The 17,573-nt window shown below is 31.1% G+C and overlaps 1 protein-coding gene across 1 annotated transcript in view; it reads left to right on the forward strand.

The window, feature by feature from the left end:
* Positions 1-879: 879 nt before the first annotated feature.
* The window catches only part of LOC117171324, a 164,889-nt gene continuing 148,195 nt past the window's right edge, over positions 880-17,573 (forward strand). The window contains exon 1 of the mRNA XM_033358534.1: positions 880-1,114. Coding sequence (XP_033214425.1) covers positions 1,053-1,114 — 62 coding nt within the window. The 5' untranslated portion in view covers positions 880-1,052. The remainder of the gene's footprint in view (positions 1,115-17,573) is intronic.

Raw genomic sequence — 17,573 nt, forward strand, 5'->3', positions numbered from 1 at the left:
AATAGCTTAAACTAAAGTAAAATTATTGAAAATAATAGAAAACACGCTTTCAATAGATAATTTGTGTATAAGATTTTAGTTTGCTTATTATGTCATTACAAAACATCTTCAACTGACGTTACTCTATGAAACGTAGGAGATTGTGAAAATGTTTCTATTATGCACGAGCACCGGGAAATTCAAGCTTTCCCAGTGGGCACACAAGTCCTAAACTTGTCCTATATACGTCTTTCGGCAGACGTCCTAAGGACGTCCTGAGGACCTATTAAAGACATGAAAAGATCCAAAGGATGTCTTGAAGACGTCATATCATATGACATACAGGTAAATTCTAAGAACATATTTAGGACGGCCCGGTGCCCATTGGGTTTTTTTCAAATTTTTTGTGTGCAAATTGTTCTAAATTATTTTGTCGGCTGCACTTTATTTTGAACCAAAAAAGTCCCTTTTCCGCATTGTGGGACATAGGCCTAGTTTCATTATGCAACTTTATAAATAAAGAAATACGCGCGAAAATTAAATACATTATGCTCTTGCTTTCATCTCTCCGATAAGTGGCTCCATCTACCAATTTGTATCCCCTAGTCTCATACCGAAGCTTTCAAAATACTGCCGCGAACAATAGGGAAAGGGGGGTGGGGGATTAAAAAAGTAACAGAATAGAATTTGACTTTGTTCCTATGTGTCAACGCAGATGGTTCTCAGTGATTTCACTTTCAGGGGAGGATTGTTCAAACCAATGATTTTATTTGCGCGAATGGAAAGGGACTGCGTAGTGATCTATGCGCAGAAATTTAAAAAATAGCCTAAGTGCGCATGCCTCTCGTAGGGGGCTGAGGGGAAATTTAGATGATTGTAGTTGAAATGATGGAGGTTCCAAGTACCACGGTAATAAACATTGTAAATTGAAAACTTTGAAGTCTTGAAGATTTCCCAGAAGGGTTAAGATGATTAAAATCATTTCGGGCGTGTATTATAATTAGTTGTGAATTTTGTCGTGACTTCGTTTTCTCCCGAGGCCGGCTTTAAGTTGCTATGCTACGCAACCCCCAATGGATGTTGAAGAAGGAGACAGCGATGGATCCACTTGTCACCTAAGAATCGCAGAAAAAATGTACGTTAATGTGTCAAAGATGATCATTTGAAGTTTCAAAAAAATATATATTTGTTGTCATTCAGAAAGTACATGACAAACCCGAAGAGGGTGAGGTAAACGGTAGATGACGGCTAAGATGATTTTCACCAAAAAATTTATAATTATAATTTTATTTATAAGGGAAAGAATAGGTCAATGTATAATAGGTTACATTTTTGTCGAAATAATTAAACTATCTCGACGCATGAAAATTTTGTCAATGAGCCAATTTGCAAGCCACGTGGATGCTGTTTCCTATTGTAATTTATTGCCAGTGTCAATATTTACTAATGTTTTCAGAAAATACTCATTGACACGCATGTTTAATTTATTTTAATATCACTTTTTTCCTATTTTCATTTCAGCTTGGTGCAGTTTTGTAAATTAATTGAAACTAGGCGCAGTTTCGTACATTTAATTCATGCTTTTTTTTTAAATTAAAGGATGTTGTAACATAACGAGGTAAGGGATATTTTACCGAAAACTTTTTTTGCATAGGAAATTTTTAGGAATTTAATACACATGGTGGTCATACGAATTTCACATCCTGCAAAATCGAATTTGCAAAAGAAAAGAAAAACAAGAATATGCATCTGAGCTACTTAATCGATATCAAAAAAGTTTGATTGCAAAGTGGTGGTCACTCAGGTCTGACGTACAAACTAAAAAGGTACATAAATCCAATCTGATTCAAACTGAGAAAATCGGGAAGAACTTCTTGCCCAAAGAACTTTAATATTGAATAAAATTTTGGATAATTGAGATACGTTATTTGGGTAAAATAATGTGCTTTTTCATATTTTGCAATAAAAAATTGATTTTTAAACAATTTCTATTGGAAAATGGACTTGCGATGTTTAAATAGTGGCAGAAAGTTAAAAATACAAGGCAAAAAGAAAACAAAGTCACTTGCGGACGATACCTTTGTCGAAGAGCTCGAGCGCTGCCTCAAAATACATCAAAACGTACGTAAGGGACACTGTGTATTTAGTGGCTTTTCCAAACTTACCCGAACGGTCGCCGCTAGTGTATAACCGAATTTAGCCGGGACTTATTTCCCGTTGATTTCCGATCAGAGTTCGAGTTAATTTACAAGGCTAAAAGATACGTAAGGGCAAGGAAGATCTTTAGGTTCTTTTTTATGTGTATGCTGATGACGTATGGCCTTCCTTGCACAACTTTCAGGACCCGCAAATTGCTTTGTATATCTTTTTCCGTTTTTTTTAACTTTTTCGACTTTTCTCATTTATAAACAATAGTTTTTTGCAATAAATATTAATAATTAATAGATTTTATTAACACAGTTAGATGCAGCTTTCTCTTACGAATCCAACGATACCAAAAACTCATTTTTCATAAAAATTTAACTTATGTATCTTTTTAGTGTGGGCGGCAGAGGTGTGATCAAACAAAAGCGGAGCGGAACTCAATCGGGGTTTTCTCCACCACTGCCAGTCCCTGAACCGGCATAGTATCAGAGTTTCACTGTAAATTAATTTTTCCTCAGTTATATATTCAGAGAAAATTTTTTTCCAATAAAGTTATTCGAAGTTATTTGCGAACCTATAATAAATGTTTGTTTTTCAAATATAGAAAATTAAGAATTATCCTTTGTTTAGGATATCGGAACGTTCTATTTTTAAATTCACTTTTCACTGCAAAAATACTAAATATTTTTTATTTTGTGACCCAATATCTATTGATGGTTGGCTATCCGGTAATAAGCGTTGACTAGGGAAAAATTAATATTTTCAGATTTCAGTGTAAAAGTGAAGATTATTATATTTTTTTGAATGCACGATTTTTGCATCTGTCTAAAATGCCATCATAAGAATATGATATCTTTGAAACTCATTCATTTCTATTTCCATATACTACCGCCACGTAGTTTCCTATTCCTCAAAAGAAAACGTGTTTTCAATATGTTTAATTCTTTCTAATTGTACCGGTAGACACAGCTCACAGAGATATTTTTATATTCTGTAAAAGTGGTCATTTTTTGAGTTAATTTAATTCCTTCTAATAATTCACAAAATATATGTAATAAATTGTTTAAATTCCGTCACGTGATATATAAGTTTTGAAATTTTAATTTTAATCAATTCAAGTCTGCCTCTCTAGATTTAAAATTATTTTAATTCACACATTTGAAAAATGTCATCTGTAATGCATTCTCCTCGATGTTAGCAGGGATGAATGCACTTGTTAACGCTTTTAAATAATGATTAAAATATATATAAATATAAATTTTAATATTTTCCGAATTTACAAGATATAAAACGGTTTAATGATGAAAACTATGTTACATAAATGCCTCCGTTAAATTTTACTAAGTCGATTGAGAAGAATAGGATTTTTATTTTCCCGTTAGGAGATTTTTAGACGGAGAAAAAATCGCGTATTGATAGAAATAAAAATGACTAATTCTTCTGAATATAACGCTTATTACCGGGTAACCATAAATGACGAATAAATATTATTGAAATTAATGTTTAAAATTATTTTCAAAATTTCACAGTTTTATTTCTTAAAGTCCTTAATTTCAAAGCTAGATAGAAGCGTTCACTCATAAATGTTTTCAAATAAAAAAATATTAAATTTTCGGCTTTTTTGGGATGCAGTTTTAACAGAATGAATTAAAAAAATCATTGAATAGAGATCAGTATCAGCGCCTGACTAAACGCGGCATTGATCTCCTGATAAACATCATTATTCTAACTGCAACATGATGTTTATCTTTTACAAAGTATAAAGGCACGGTGATGAATAAACACACATTAATTCTAAATCTAATAATACAACTAATAATTAAATTAAGTATTAGCTTTTGTTACTGATAAATACTAGGTAGCTTTATAGTTTTCTTCATTTTTTTATTTTCTGATCTTTAAAGAATCATTTCACTTCTTAATCAAATGCATCTATATTTGTAATATATTTTTGCCACTAAATAAAGGAATTCAGTAAACGAAGTGTCAGCGGCAGTACCGGTAACAAAAAATTACTGGTATCGACAATTTTTTTAAAAAGTTTTTTGAAGTGAACTCCTTAGGCTTAGCGTCATACTTAGGCGTGATACGGCCCTTTTTTAATAGTAAGTGTCCAATATGTCTGGGCAGACTGCTCTCATCAGATCACTTGATTGAATTATAAAAATGCGTCCGTGACTGATGATATATAACGGGACAGCCCCCCGCAAAATAATCAAATAAAATCCAACCCTAAACCAAAAAATGCCTTCGACATGTTGGGCAGTAACCATCTTAAGCCTGTGTGTGTGTGTGTGTGTGTGTGTCTAAAACATCATCGCATAAGGTTTCAAACAACGTATAGGATTGAATTATAACATCCTAATCTCATCAGTCACTTGACTTAGACCGTGGTTATGATGTATAACCGGGTTCACCCAAGTAAACGTTTGAATTAAATAATTTAATAAATTAATAATTGAATAATATTGGTTGCCCATTAAAATGTTTGCGATTTCCGTCGCAGGCACGTCTATTAATAAATATAGTAAATCGATAATGCAAGGAAGTTGTGGTAAGAGTCCATTTCCCACCCCCGTTGCGTCATTGTTGTGTGCCATTGTGTTCCCATTCGAAGCAGTACACTTAAGGCATAAAGTTCATTTTCAGTATAAGCACCTAAGTACGTCAAGATTTTTTTGCTTAAAGTACACCCTACATAGCAATACACCTTCATAGTTTGAGAATACACGTAAACACACACGCACAGATTAAACAAAAGAAGAAGAGAAAAACTCGAAATATACCCTGTCTTTGACATTATAATTACGTACGAATATACAATATACATATAATATGTATAACTTCTATCTTTATAAAATGAGCAAATTGGGGAAGTTTTCAGTTAATGATCAGTATCAGCGCTGCCCACAGAAAAAAGTTGACTTCCCTTGCCAATTTTTTATTTTCCCTGACCATTTATATTCAAACACCACAATTTTAATCTTGCATCATTTTTAACATAGAATCTTTTATAAAAATATTACTTTTTTATTGTGAAAAATTAGTTTTTAATCCCAAAGGACGGGCTTTTAACAAAACTGTCAAATTTTCAAACAAAAAAAGTGATTAAAAAAAATAGATAAATTGACAAGAAAATAGTTGAATTTTTAAACAGACTGTTGCATTTTTAATCTACAACGATGAATTTGTAACCATAAGGTCGAATTCCTAAACAAAAAAGATTGAATTTCAATTAAAAACAATTGCATTTTCATTTAAATAATTTATTTTCCTAGAATGCAAGTTGAATATACAACAAAAAACCATAAATTTGCAATCCAAAGGGACAAATTTTCTGTCCAAATCGACGATTTAAAAAAAAAACAGTTGAAGTTCTGATAAAAAAGATGATTTTTTATTAAAATACATGAACTTTTAACAAAATAATTAAATTGTCAATAAGAAAGTTGAATTTTTAAACAATATGTCGAATTTTGAAATAAAAAGTATTTAACTCCGAATAAAAATAGTTGCATAATCAAAAAAAAGTTAAATATTCTAGCTGAAAAGTCGAATGTTTCACATAATGGTTGACTTTTTAAAGGGAAAAGATGAATTTTCAACAAAAAAGTTAATTTTTAATCAAGAAAAGGGAATTTTAGCCAAGAAGTTTATTTTTAATTGCAAAAGAATTCACCAAGTACTTGCTTTTACAAACAAAAAGTTGAACTTTAAAGCAAAAGAGACAAATTTTCAATAAAATACATACATTTTTAAACAAATACTGGTTGAATTGTAAACCAAAATAATGTAATAGTAAATATATCAAAGAAAAAAGATTTTAATTTTAAATCAAAAACAGTTAAATTCAATCAAAAAAGAAAAATGTTAAAAAAATTTGAATTTCCTGCCAAGAAAGACTTTACTTAATTTTTCACACAAAAGTATGAATTTTCAACAAAAAAGCTATTTATTACCAAAATAGTTAAATTTGCAAGCCAAAAAGACGAATTTCTCATTAAAAAAGTTGAATTTTCAACCAAAAAATACAACTTTTAAACAAAATCGTTGAACTTTTAACCAAATAATACAATTTTTAACTAAAAAAATATAATTGTCAGAAGGAATTATAAGAAATAGAAATACAGTGAAACTCTTCTATAGCGCCGATTTCGGGGCTGGAGATGGATGGGAACTAACTCATTAGAGCCCGCTCCGCTTTTGTTTGTTTACACCTGAGTGCTCGTCTGAGTGACAACTGCAGACCCCGCGTGCCCCGCGCAGCTGCTGTTACACTTTCCTGTGGCGTGGCGTCAATTATCGGAAGGGCTATAGAAGGGAGGGCTATTGAAGGGATTTACTGTACAAGAATCCAACGACCCAATTTGAAGAACCACCGAAAAATCCTCATATTGCAATTTGAAAAAAGATAAAAAAGTTTCTAAAAATCAAAAGAAAAAATTCTTTTTTTGGACAGAGTATCCGCAAACTTTCGTTTTCGCATGTAGTCACATCTGCACCCTAATCTACACTGTAAAAACATTCTATTGAATTTTACATCTCTATTGGATGTAAATAAAAGAACCCTCGTGTACATGCGAAAATGTAAAATTCACTATGTGAAAGAATAAAATAAAATAAAATTTATCAGGGCGACAGGTTTCGAAAACTCGAAAGTTCAAACTTCGTACAATTTCATGGAGATTGAAGAAACACAAGCTGGACACGTTACCACTTACCTAAAACACATAAGATACTATGGGTATTTTTTTGATGTTTTAATATTCCGTAAAAAAATATGAAATATACGTTTTGAGTAACCGCATTTTTTCCGTTCCAATAGCAGAAAATGTAAAAGGCAAAATAGGAACACCTCGTATTCGGTCTATTTTTGTGTGAAAGCAGTCAAAAAATTGAACATAGCTGTAATTTCCTCGCATTAAAAATAAAAATGCTCCAAAATTGAAAGATGAAGGCATCGATAAACAACGAACAGGAGAGACGCTTTCGTATTCACATATTATTTGATTAATTATTCTAAATTTTAAATTAATTATAAATAAAATTTTTTACAGTTTCCGCCAGGGTAAATTTAGTAAAATTAAAAATCTGGATGTAATTTTCAATCACAGGAAAGTGAATTTACCGACGCATGGTATTTTTACATGCTGCGACTGAATTTTCCCTTCTGAATATAAAGTTCGTACGAGGAAATGTGTAATTTTATTTTTATCGAGTGTGTAATATTACACTGCTGTTCCAGGATCCTCTTATTTACATCGATAAAGGATGTAATTTCACATACTTTTGTAAAATCACACAGTGAAGTGTGTGATATTTACAATGATACAATATTTCATTTTCCGAAACTTTGTAATTTTACAGAAGTCTTTTTTAGAACCCATTTACAGCAAATTTTAACACATGGGGCGGTACAGCTCAATGCCAGTTGTCAGCTAATTTCATGATATAATGTACTTGTGTAACTTTCTTTCAAGATGAAAACTTTATAGTTAAGTAATATTATATCACCTGCAAATGAGAAGTGAAAATTATTCCTTTTAAGTTTGAAGCTCAGGTTACACTTTAATTGAAAAATAACATTTTGATTTCGAACAGTCACGTCAAAAACAACTGAAAATTGATATTTCAGTCTGAATTTGAAACTCTTTGAAACTGTTCAGAAAATTTAAAAGTCAAAATGAGACCTTGAAAAATAAGAGACACAACAAAAATAAGTACAGCTTATTTCTGTGGAGAATTAAGGTGACTGACCGGTGAAATGTGACTATAATGACGTCATGGGCTATAGACATCCTTCCGATGTATCTGTCTATATTCTATTTTTACCCATCTGTGACAGTAATAACCCTAAAGAACCATAAATATCCCTAAAACTACGCTAGGCATTTGCTATATTGGCCGCAAAATCGATGTTTACATCAGACGTGATTTCATAGTTAATTATTCGTGTTACCTGTAGTCGAGGAAAAAGTCTACTTGACATTTTAATCCAGGGTATTCGCTGTTTGATTGGGAAGCAAAGGTATAATAAAAGCTAATTTATTTGTTTTCGAGAAATCGATTTGGATTAATTCTAGGAGCTAACTAAAGTATCTGAAGAAATAAATAAAAAACAAATCCATTATTCCAAAAAACTTTAATTTGCCTGAATATGTGTAATAAAATAGCTATTATAAGGTAAATATCGTTTTAAACTCTATAAATTAGTGTTAAAGTTCTTGAAGTTTTTTTAAAATCGATTACCACTTTCATCATTCATTTCAACGTTTTTAGAGCATTATAGACATAAGTGAAATTATAATATGTGGGCGTCCGCATAAAATGGCTCCGTATGCTGGTTTCGAGTGACATATAGGGTCGTATAGTCGAATAAATTCCTGAAATTCCAAGCCCAAGACTAACCCTTTACGTGGAAAAACGAATCATCGGGGCATTTTTGAAGTTGGAACTTTGGAAAACTCTTATAATTTTTCTTCGAACATGAAATACGTAGCAGCTCCCGGGTGATTTCGGGACATGAATACAGCGTCAATAACTTCATTGCAGGTCTTACTATCATTTCCCAATCAAATCCGAAAATAATCATTTTGTTGTATAGAATTCCTCGAAATATAACGAAGAATCGAACTACCTGATTTGGATAACTACTATAAAATGTTCCTATTGTAATTTGAAAAAAGACAAAAAAATCCTAAAAAAGACAAACATTTTTTGAAGAATAAAAAAAGAAAGAAAAATGAAAAGGCCTCCATCTTTTTTTATTTCATTCGTCTTTTTTATTTTTATTAAATAATGAAAATAAAAAAGACGAACGAAATATATTATTTAATCACAATTAAAAAACATTTGTACAAAATATTGACTAACGTTTCGTTACTCATACAGCACCTTTATCAAAGAACATTATATGATGGTTGTCCAAATTTGGTCGCTGGATTCTGGGTTTTATTTTCAGGAATAATATACATTAACTTGATTATTGGACGTTAAATGGGATTTTAATCTATTTAAAATTTCTTAAATTTTTACAATAATTTTGACTGTGACTAACACCCACAAATCTTAACTAAAGATATTTTGACGATAATTCATTTTTGAAAAATCTTACATGTGATGATTTTATGTATTATTTATTACTACAACATTTTTAAAACAGTTTATTACTTTCGTTAAAAAAAGACCTCCGTAGTGACTAGCGACCTTTTCATTGATTGGTGAATTGAGAATAATTATATCTATCTTACTTAACAGGGTATTTTCTAAGGATATTTTAGAACTGCCCGGCCTGACAGTACGATACGATTTCTAAAAAAGAACTCTCTCCTCTCTTTCTTTCTCTTTTTCTTTTCCTCATTTTCCAAGTGACTTTTAGAACTGCCGATTTTTTGAAAAACTGCTCATTTTGGTAGAACTGCCCGTTAGAATATACCCTGCTACTTAATAACTTTAATGAAATTCAAAAGTTAGATTTGGGAATAGAAACACGAAAATTCAAGTCATGGCACAACAACCAAGCTAAAACTGCAATATTAGGAGCATCGATTGATTCACTTGTTAAGTTTGAAGTTCCATGCTCACTTCAAGATATAGTTAATTCATAAAGGACCTCAATCACGTATCCTTCACCCAATTTTCTAAGCTCTGTTACTATATTTACCTACTCATGTATTAAAGTATCCAGTATTGTCTTGTTCAGTCCAGAAAATCTGCCCAATTATTTATAAATAAAATTTCCGGTTGAAAATAAAAAATGATCAAAGATTTATTTTGAATATGCCAAAAGATTTTGTGTAATTATTCAAATTTGGTTGAAACTTACATGCATTAACTTTGACATATGTATCTAAAGTTTTAAAAAGAAGAGGCGCGTAACGATTGCAATCAGTTTGTAATTACTTTGCAAATACTTGTTGTACGAAACTTGTAAATATAAGTTTACAGTTTTTGAAATTTGAAGTTTTGAATTTAATTCTTTTCTTTTTAATGTAGCTATCTTCAAATTCAAAATTTTTAAACGCTACACACAGAATTAATAATGTCCAACGTTTCAAATAAAAAGTTTTTATTTTCTTAGTTTCATGTTTTAATTTTAATATTTTAATTTGATAAACGCTTAAAGTTATTAAATATTTTACGTTTATAGTGTGAAATATTGTATAATTTGGAACGTCTCATAAATTGATTAATATGGAAAATTGTTCGTGTATGTATTATATTATAATTCTTTAATATTTCTCTTTTAATTTTCAGGTTTAAAACAGTATCATTTTACACCTTCTGAACCTTGTAATCTTTAAAAATTATTCAATTTTTTCTTAATCTTTTTTAAATTCTGATAAATTAAAGAAATTGTTTGAAGGATTTCTCTTTAACAATTTTAGAAGTCTTTTTAAATAATCTCTTAAAATTAATTTTTCCAATTGAAAAATGATTTAAATTTTTCCTACATGTAGAGAAATTACAAGAAATTAATTCACGGTAGCGCGTGATTTTAGAACTACAATTTTCACGTGATTTAAAGTCTCGGACTGTGTGATCTAAAAGCATATAAGTCGAGACCTGAGAATAAAGGAGCTTGGCCTGATACTTGAAACTTCGAGACCTATACTTTAAAAGCAAGGGTTCCGTGTTCTTAGTTCTCGCGCCAAAACGTAATAAAATCAAGGAGTAGTGCCATGAATTAACCTCCCAACATTTCTGTCCGTGCAGGAACTCAGAGAATTTTGTTATTATTTTTTATCACAATTCATTACAAAACAATCATTTCAAATTTTCCCATGAATCTTAAGAACATTTTATTATTTTCTTGACACCCTGAAAAATTCAGTTTACCTAAATAAATTTTAATCCTGAAAAATTAAGAAAATTGTCTCAAAGTCTTTGATATTCTTCTTCCACACATTTTGAAATCTTCAAAACCTAAAATTATTCTAATAAAGAAAAACGAAATGTTAAAGACAGAATTAGTTCTTATGATTAAACATTCATTTACATATTATGTGTTCTTTTCTAAAAACATTTAGAAAAAAATTTTATGAAGAAGTAAAATGCTTTATTTATAAATTGTGATATGCGATGTTGATGATGTAGAACATTTATAAATTACAAATTTATGCAATCGGGTCAAAATACCCCCGCCCCTCCCCGACCATAACAGACCGTAAAGGAACAAGAACGTTTTTTATTTCCGTCCTAAATAATAAGGAATTAGTTTTAATGTAAAATTTCCCATTAATTATCATAAATTAAACATTAAAGTTACAAGAATTTTTGTATATCACAGATCACATAAAATTACTTTGGTTTTATAGTTTTCTTTAGCCTTTCATACATGGCAAAATGCATAGGCTTCGCATCAAGTATTTACTTCAAAAATCTTATTCATAGTCAATGTAGAATCAATAGATCAAAAATTCAGAATCACGAACATCAGATCTAGATTGGCAAGATTCTGAATCTCGACGGAAATCTCGGAAATCTTTCAAACCTTTAAAAATCGTCGGGAATCTTGAAAATATCCTTGAGAGATCTTATGGAATCCAGCAGGTCACAGTGAGAGATCTGTAGTCTTAAATCGCTAGTTATTATTTTTGAAGATTTTAGTGTCGCGGGATTTGAATAATTTTATAAGTGAATAATGCTTCGCATTTAAGTAGAAATAACATTAAATTTGTATGTAAAATGACAGACCGAAAACTGAAATATAAAAATCAAATTAATGGGAATTGTTATTTGAATAATAAAACATGTGCTATATATGTGTGTGTACTTTCACATCCAAAATTAAAAGCTTAATGGAATGTACGGCGGAAGGGTGATCAGAGGTCGTAAATGTTAAAATTCAGACATGCGCAATCGTAATTTATAAGCTCAGTTACTTCAAGTGGACGCTCAAACATTGTTCTCTGGATTATGACTACACTCGTCTGACAATAAGTAATTTATTCCTGAATGTCAAACTCAAACTGATTATGACTTTGCTCGCTGACGAGAAAAACTTCACTCATTTTTCAAGCTGATTGACTCGAACATTTTGTATTCTTGCATGGTGCATTACTGACAGATGACGCAACGATTTATCATATATAAATTCGTTTCTAGAAATTAATGCAAGCATTTTATTAACATTGAGATTTATGACTTTCTTTACTAGGAAAAAGGATTTTTTTCGCCTATAAGTGTGTTTTTTCATTTAAATTTATTTCTGTGAGTCAGGGAGAAGCAGGTGATGCGGTAATGCAGTGCATTTATGATTTCAATTTCAAATATTGAAATTAATATTATTATTATTATTACACTATTAAACCATTTCCTTTTAGGGATAGGTGTGACTCACTCAGTGGGGAAGAGAGTAATGTGAGGAAGGGGATATAGAATTTGAAGATTGATATCGAATTCTCGTGTTATTTATTTAAAAAGCACTTACGTTCCGCAACACTACTCCGACCCAGGTTGTTGATCAATCTCACTAGCAATCACCCCAAGTGAAGAGCCTCACAAAGTCGTTGTGTGAGGTTCCCCACTTGGGTCCATTAGTATCCAAGGTCTTTTGTTTCAGGCGTCATTCACTCTATAGACACTCTTTTTAATAACTATTAATCGCCATACTTTTCTGTCCTGGAATACTTTTCTGGCTTCTTTCATGTCCATGCATTTTTCCATGCAAGCTTTTGTGCTTCTATAGCTTCTTATGTCTCTTATAATTAGGGTTTCATTCACATATACTAACCATTCTTTCCGCGGTCCGCCTCTGGGTACACTGCCACACTTTGTCCATCAGTGTTTTCCCGCAAATCATATGCGTAGGAATCTCATGCCAATCGCGTTAATTTTACTTTTATTCTTTTCTTGTACAATTTTTGCTTAATGCCTGATACTAAATCAAAAGTTCATTTATGCAGTTACACTGAACTCTTGCTTACTTGAAGACGCGCCTATCCCAAGGCTCACCCATTCCAAATTCCCCATGTTGGGATGTTCCAAATGGCGCAGTTCCGTCACCTCCCACCACGGTCCCTGTAGGGTATCGCCAGTATCAGTGGCTGACCAATAAACACAGGCCCGAATACCGAGAAGCCCTCGTTGGTTTGAATTGAGTATTTTAGCATGACGCCATGTAAATGCATATGAGTTTTTAGACAAAATCTTCTAAACGTAAGTAAGTTTGATCAGAATCGGGTATTCTAACCTCAAATTTCAGATCATTTATTGTATTTCGTGAAATTGAAAGGCCCTCAACCGATAAAAGGATAAAACATAATTGCGCAAATACATTCTACACTTGAAAATATTACTATTAAGACCTTTATAACTTACTTTTACGTTTAGAATATTTTCTCCAAAAAGGCGTTTGTATTCCCATGTCAAGATGTACCAACTATGCTAACCCACCTGAAATTTCCACCTACCCTAGCATGACCGTGACCACATTCTTTGAGGATTATCTCGTTCGTCATTTTATTTTGGGCCTTTCTCGTTAATTATCAGAGTTCTGAAAAAGACATTGAAGCTTATACTTTTTCGTTCCAAATGTATTAAAATTATTTTAATATTGTTCTACTGACTTTTTCGAAGGATTTCAAGGGTCAAAAATGGGTAAAGTTAGTTAGAATCTGCAAGTAAAAGTTTTATTTCAATACTGTACACAAGCGGATAACGCAGCGCGGATGGCCACTTTTATGGTGAAATGTCGCATGGTTTATAGCTTTGGAAGCTAATCACTGTCAAAATATAATCTCCAATTTACAGTTTTAAACTAAAAATGAACATACATATCTGATTTTTCGTTCGATTGTTGAAAAATTATTAAAAATTTATAAACAGATAAAATTAATAGAGCGCGTCTCATTACCCGACACGTAGGGTAAGTTGAAGTTTGCCATTTCATCGATATTTATCTTTCTGTCAATTAATAAATGTTATGCGCGACGCATTACCCGCTTTTCCCAACTGAGGCATACATTATTTTTTAAACAAGAACTTCATCCCATTATAAAATAGCATCAAATTAAAAACAGATATAAAGCTTTCTGCAATTTAATACTGCAATTAAAATTTTATTCTGTTGAAAGAAAAATGTACTTTTAAATATATAAATATGTTTATGTATAAAGAAGTTAAATTCTGTGAGTCTTTTGAATTTGATTTTAATTAAAAGTAGGGACGTGCAAAAGTAGCGTTACCGCATAGTGGTTTTGTTGGTTTGCTTTTGTATGACTTTTAAATTATATAAATCCGTTTCGTTTTGCATGCAAATGAATAAGACTTGGTTCATAATTTTTTGTATTTGTGGATTCTAGACTTTGATCAGTTTGCACATGGAAAAGCAACTATCACGCAGGTCCATTCTATCGATCCACAGCAGCAGTAGCAGAACCTGTATCTTCGGTTCGCTTTCTCTCTCCCACGCTTCATCTCTTTTCTCTCATATCTTCTCTCTGCCTCTCTCACTCTCTCTTTAGTGCTCAAAGCAACTACTTTAGTAGTTCCCTTGTTGAACTCCTTCGAAAAGCTGCAATTTCTAACAGGTCTGGGCGTTGAAAACGATCTTTCAGAAGCCTGACTCTCTATACAGGAATGTATAAGGAATGCTTCTCTATTCCTGCTGCTTCTATTCTCTATTGTAAAGCAGAGTTGCGATGTTGCAGACGCTGGGATAATATAAAAGCGAAGCTGAGAGAGCATATTGTATATGATTGTTCCATTTATAGCGGACCCTTTTTCAGATATGGATCGCACATTATTATACCATTAGGCATATAGAAATATAGATTTATGAGATTTCTTTTTTCAACTCGGGCATGAATTTATAACAAAGAGCACTTTGGTCGTCAAAATTGATTATTATCATAGCATATTGTATTCTTAAAAAAATAATCTTTTATTATTATTTGCGACTTTTTATAGCAATTTAAAGTAAAACTATTGCAAATTACTCAAATTGAATAGTGTATAGAAAACAGTACACCTAGAACAGATTCAAATTGTTTATAAGGCAAAAAACTTGGTAGATGTTTTGTTTAATCTAAACAAATTTTTAGGATAGGCTGCCACCGATTTTTTTTAGAAAAAGGGTCTATTTCTTTTCAAAATCCAATATTGGTAAAATCCTAAAAATAATCACCTTTTCCTATTATTTGAAAAACTTAATTTTGGTATTTTCCAACAAATAATTTTGTTCTATTAATTGACTTTTTTCATTCTTCGCTTCAATTTCGAGAAAAACTAAAAATTTCGATCTTTTAAATATAAGAACGGATTTTTTCAAACACGACTAGAGCATAGATTTTTTTCATCGTAAATTAGTTGCAGTTAGCATTAGAAGTTAGTTATAATTGAAAGCTATTTTAAAATAAATTAAAATATTCTTCTATTCAGCATATTTCAGAAAGTTGATCATTTATGAACGAAATAATAACGCTTTCTAGGAGTCTTACAAAAATTTTTGTTAATAACTTCATGTGTGGGATTTAATCGATTTTTAAATATTTGCTAACGATTAAGAATTATAACAAAAAGAACATTTAGTTTCAATTATTTTATATTAAAAATAAAATTTAAAGTGCTCCTAATTTCAATGTCTGAAAGTAGAAAATATTCCGACGGGTACAGAACTCCTGTAATCGGTTTACAAAGTTCCTTGCGTACAAAGATAATTGCAATCACTTTATTTTCAGCTTGCAATCACTGCAATTACTTTGCTATTTCACAGTGCAATCATGCAGTCGGTGTAAAGCAAATTTTTAAGTTATGTACCCCTCGAAATATTCTCAATATTTAATTTTAAATATAATCGAGATTTAAGTAAACTAAAGAAATATAGCAAAAAATTATTTGTCCTAAATAATATGCATCTAATTTCGCAGTGAAATTTCATAAATGTTCTGTTGATTTATTTTAAATAAAGTTTGCATTAAATTTTCTACTAAAATTCTTGATATGGAAATGTATTAACAATATTTTAAAAAAATGCAATATGTTTTGCTGATTGATAAATTAGTAGCTACATTTTTCATTATCATGTAATTGTACCCCATTTCTCAGTACAATAGAAAATCATTGATGAATAATGTACTTGCATTAGTTTATGAGTTAATGAATTACTTTCACTTATCAAGTAAAAGTACTTTGGATATTCTGTTTTTAAAGACTTAATATTCACGAGATAATCATGCAAAATTGGCTATTTTGACTAAAATAGCCATTGTCTCAAAAAACCTGAGTTTATTCAAGTACAAGATCTGTTATATAATCGCTTAGCACATCAGTGTAACATTTTCCTCTATGTCATTAAAGCGTTATCATATCTTCGCAAACCAATTTTTGTGTACAATCATAGACTTGGGCAAATTTACGTCTTTCGATAATAACCTTGAGATAACAGGATTTTCCAGAAGCACTGAGTGAAAATGCAGGCCAGAATGTTAAATTCATTGCCGTCTATTCATAGAAAGAAGATTGATTATGTAGATATCGCTCAAACATTTCAGGTCTGCTGCTTGAAAGGATGTGTATGTATGTACCTTTTGGTTTCCCAATTGAACCTAAAGAGCCACTGGAGAGCCTATTCCTTTACAAACCAAGTTCAAGGACTGGATCTGCAGTCTACCGTAAAAAATTTATTTCGCCTTCGAAAGAAATTGTTCAGAAAATTAATTTTTTATTATACCCCACTTGTAAATCATGAGCTACCCTTTTCATTGAATTCAGTTTCTTATCACTTATTCCGTTCTAGATTATATATCTCATAATTCATGATCGAAAACATTTCATAATTTTCAAATTGAGTAATATCTGTAGCATCTAAGATTTATTGTCGACAGATTGTAGGTAATAGAATTTTAACGGATTCGGAGTTAAATCAAAAATTTAAAATCAAGTTTTTCAGAAAAAGCTGGGTTAGAAAAATGGTGTATTTTATAATATTTTGAATTACAATTTAAAGGATTACAAATTCCACATTCCCAGAAGGGAGAATTTAAGTTTTAAATGAATATTTTCAATGTTGCTGATTGAACAATTAACAATTTCCCGTAAACTTAACCTATTTCAAGATCGTTTTGATTATGGAAATTTCTGCAATACTAGGCCAGTTCTATACTTGACGGGTTAATCGTGCGGAAAATTTCGTAATACTAGCCACTGCGCCCTACAAATTACCAGACTTAAAATTAAACTTTTCGTATTTAAGTACTAAAAATGAATGATTTTCCATATAAAGTCTCAGCCCAGGTGAAAAATTTATATATAATTTATATACAGTAGACAAAGCACTTAAACTTTTCATTTATTTTACATAGTAAATTTCATCAAACAAATGAAAAATATCGTTGTCTAAACAATTATATGTACAGTCTGTCAAGTTAAAGCGTGGGTGGCTTTACTCGCAGTCGGTAAGGTGTATCGACATGATTTTGGTGTCAAAATATTAAGAAGAGCTCCCT

Source organism: Belonocnema kinseyi, chromosome 4 (assembly GCF_010883055.1).
Source record: "Belonocnema kinseyi isolate 2016_QV_RU_SX_M_011 chromosome 4, B_treatae_v1, whole genome shotgun sequence".
In the NCBI taxonomy this organism is placed as follows: domain Eukaryota; kingdom Metazoa; phylum Arthropoda; class Insecta; order Hymenoptera; family Cynipidae; genus Belonocnema; species Belonocnema kinseyi.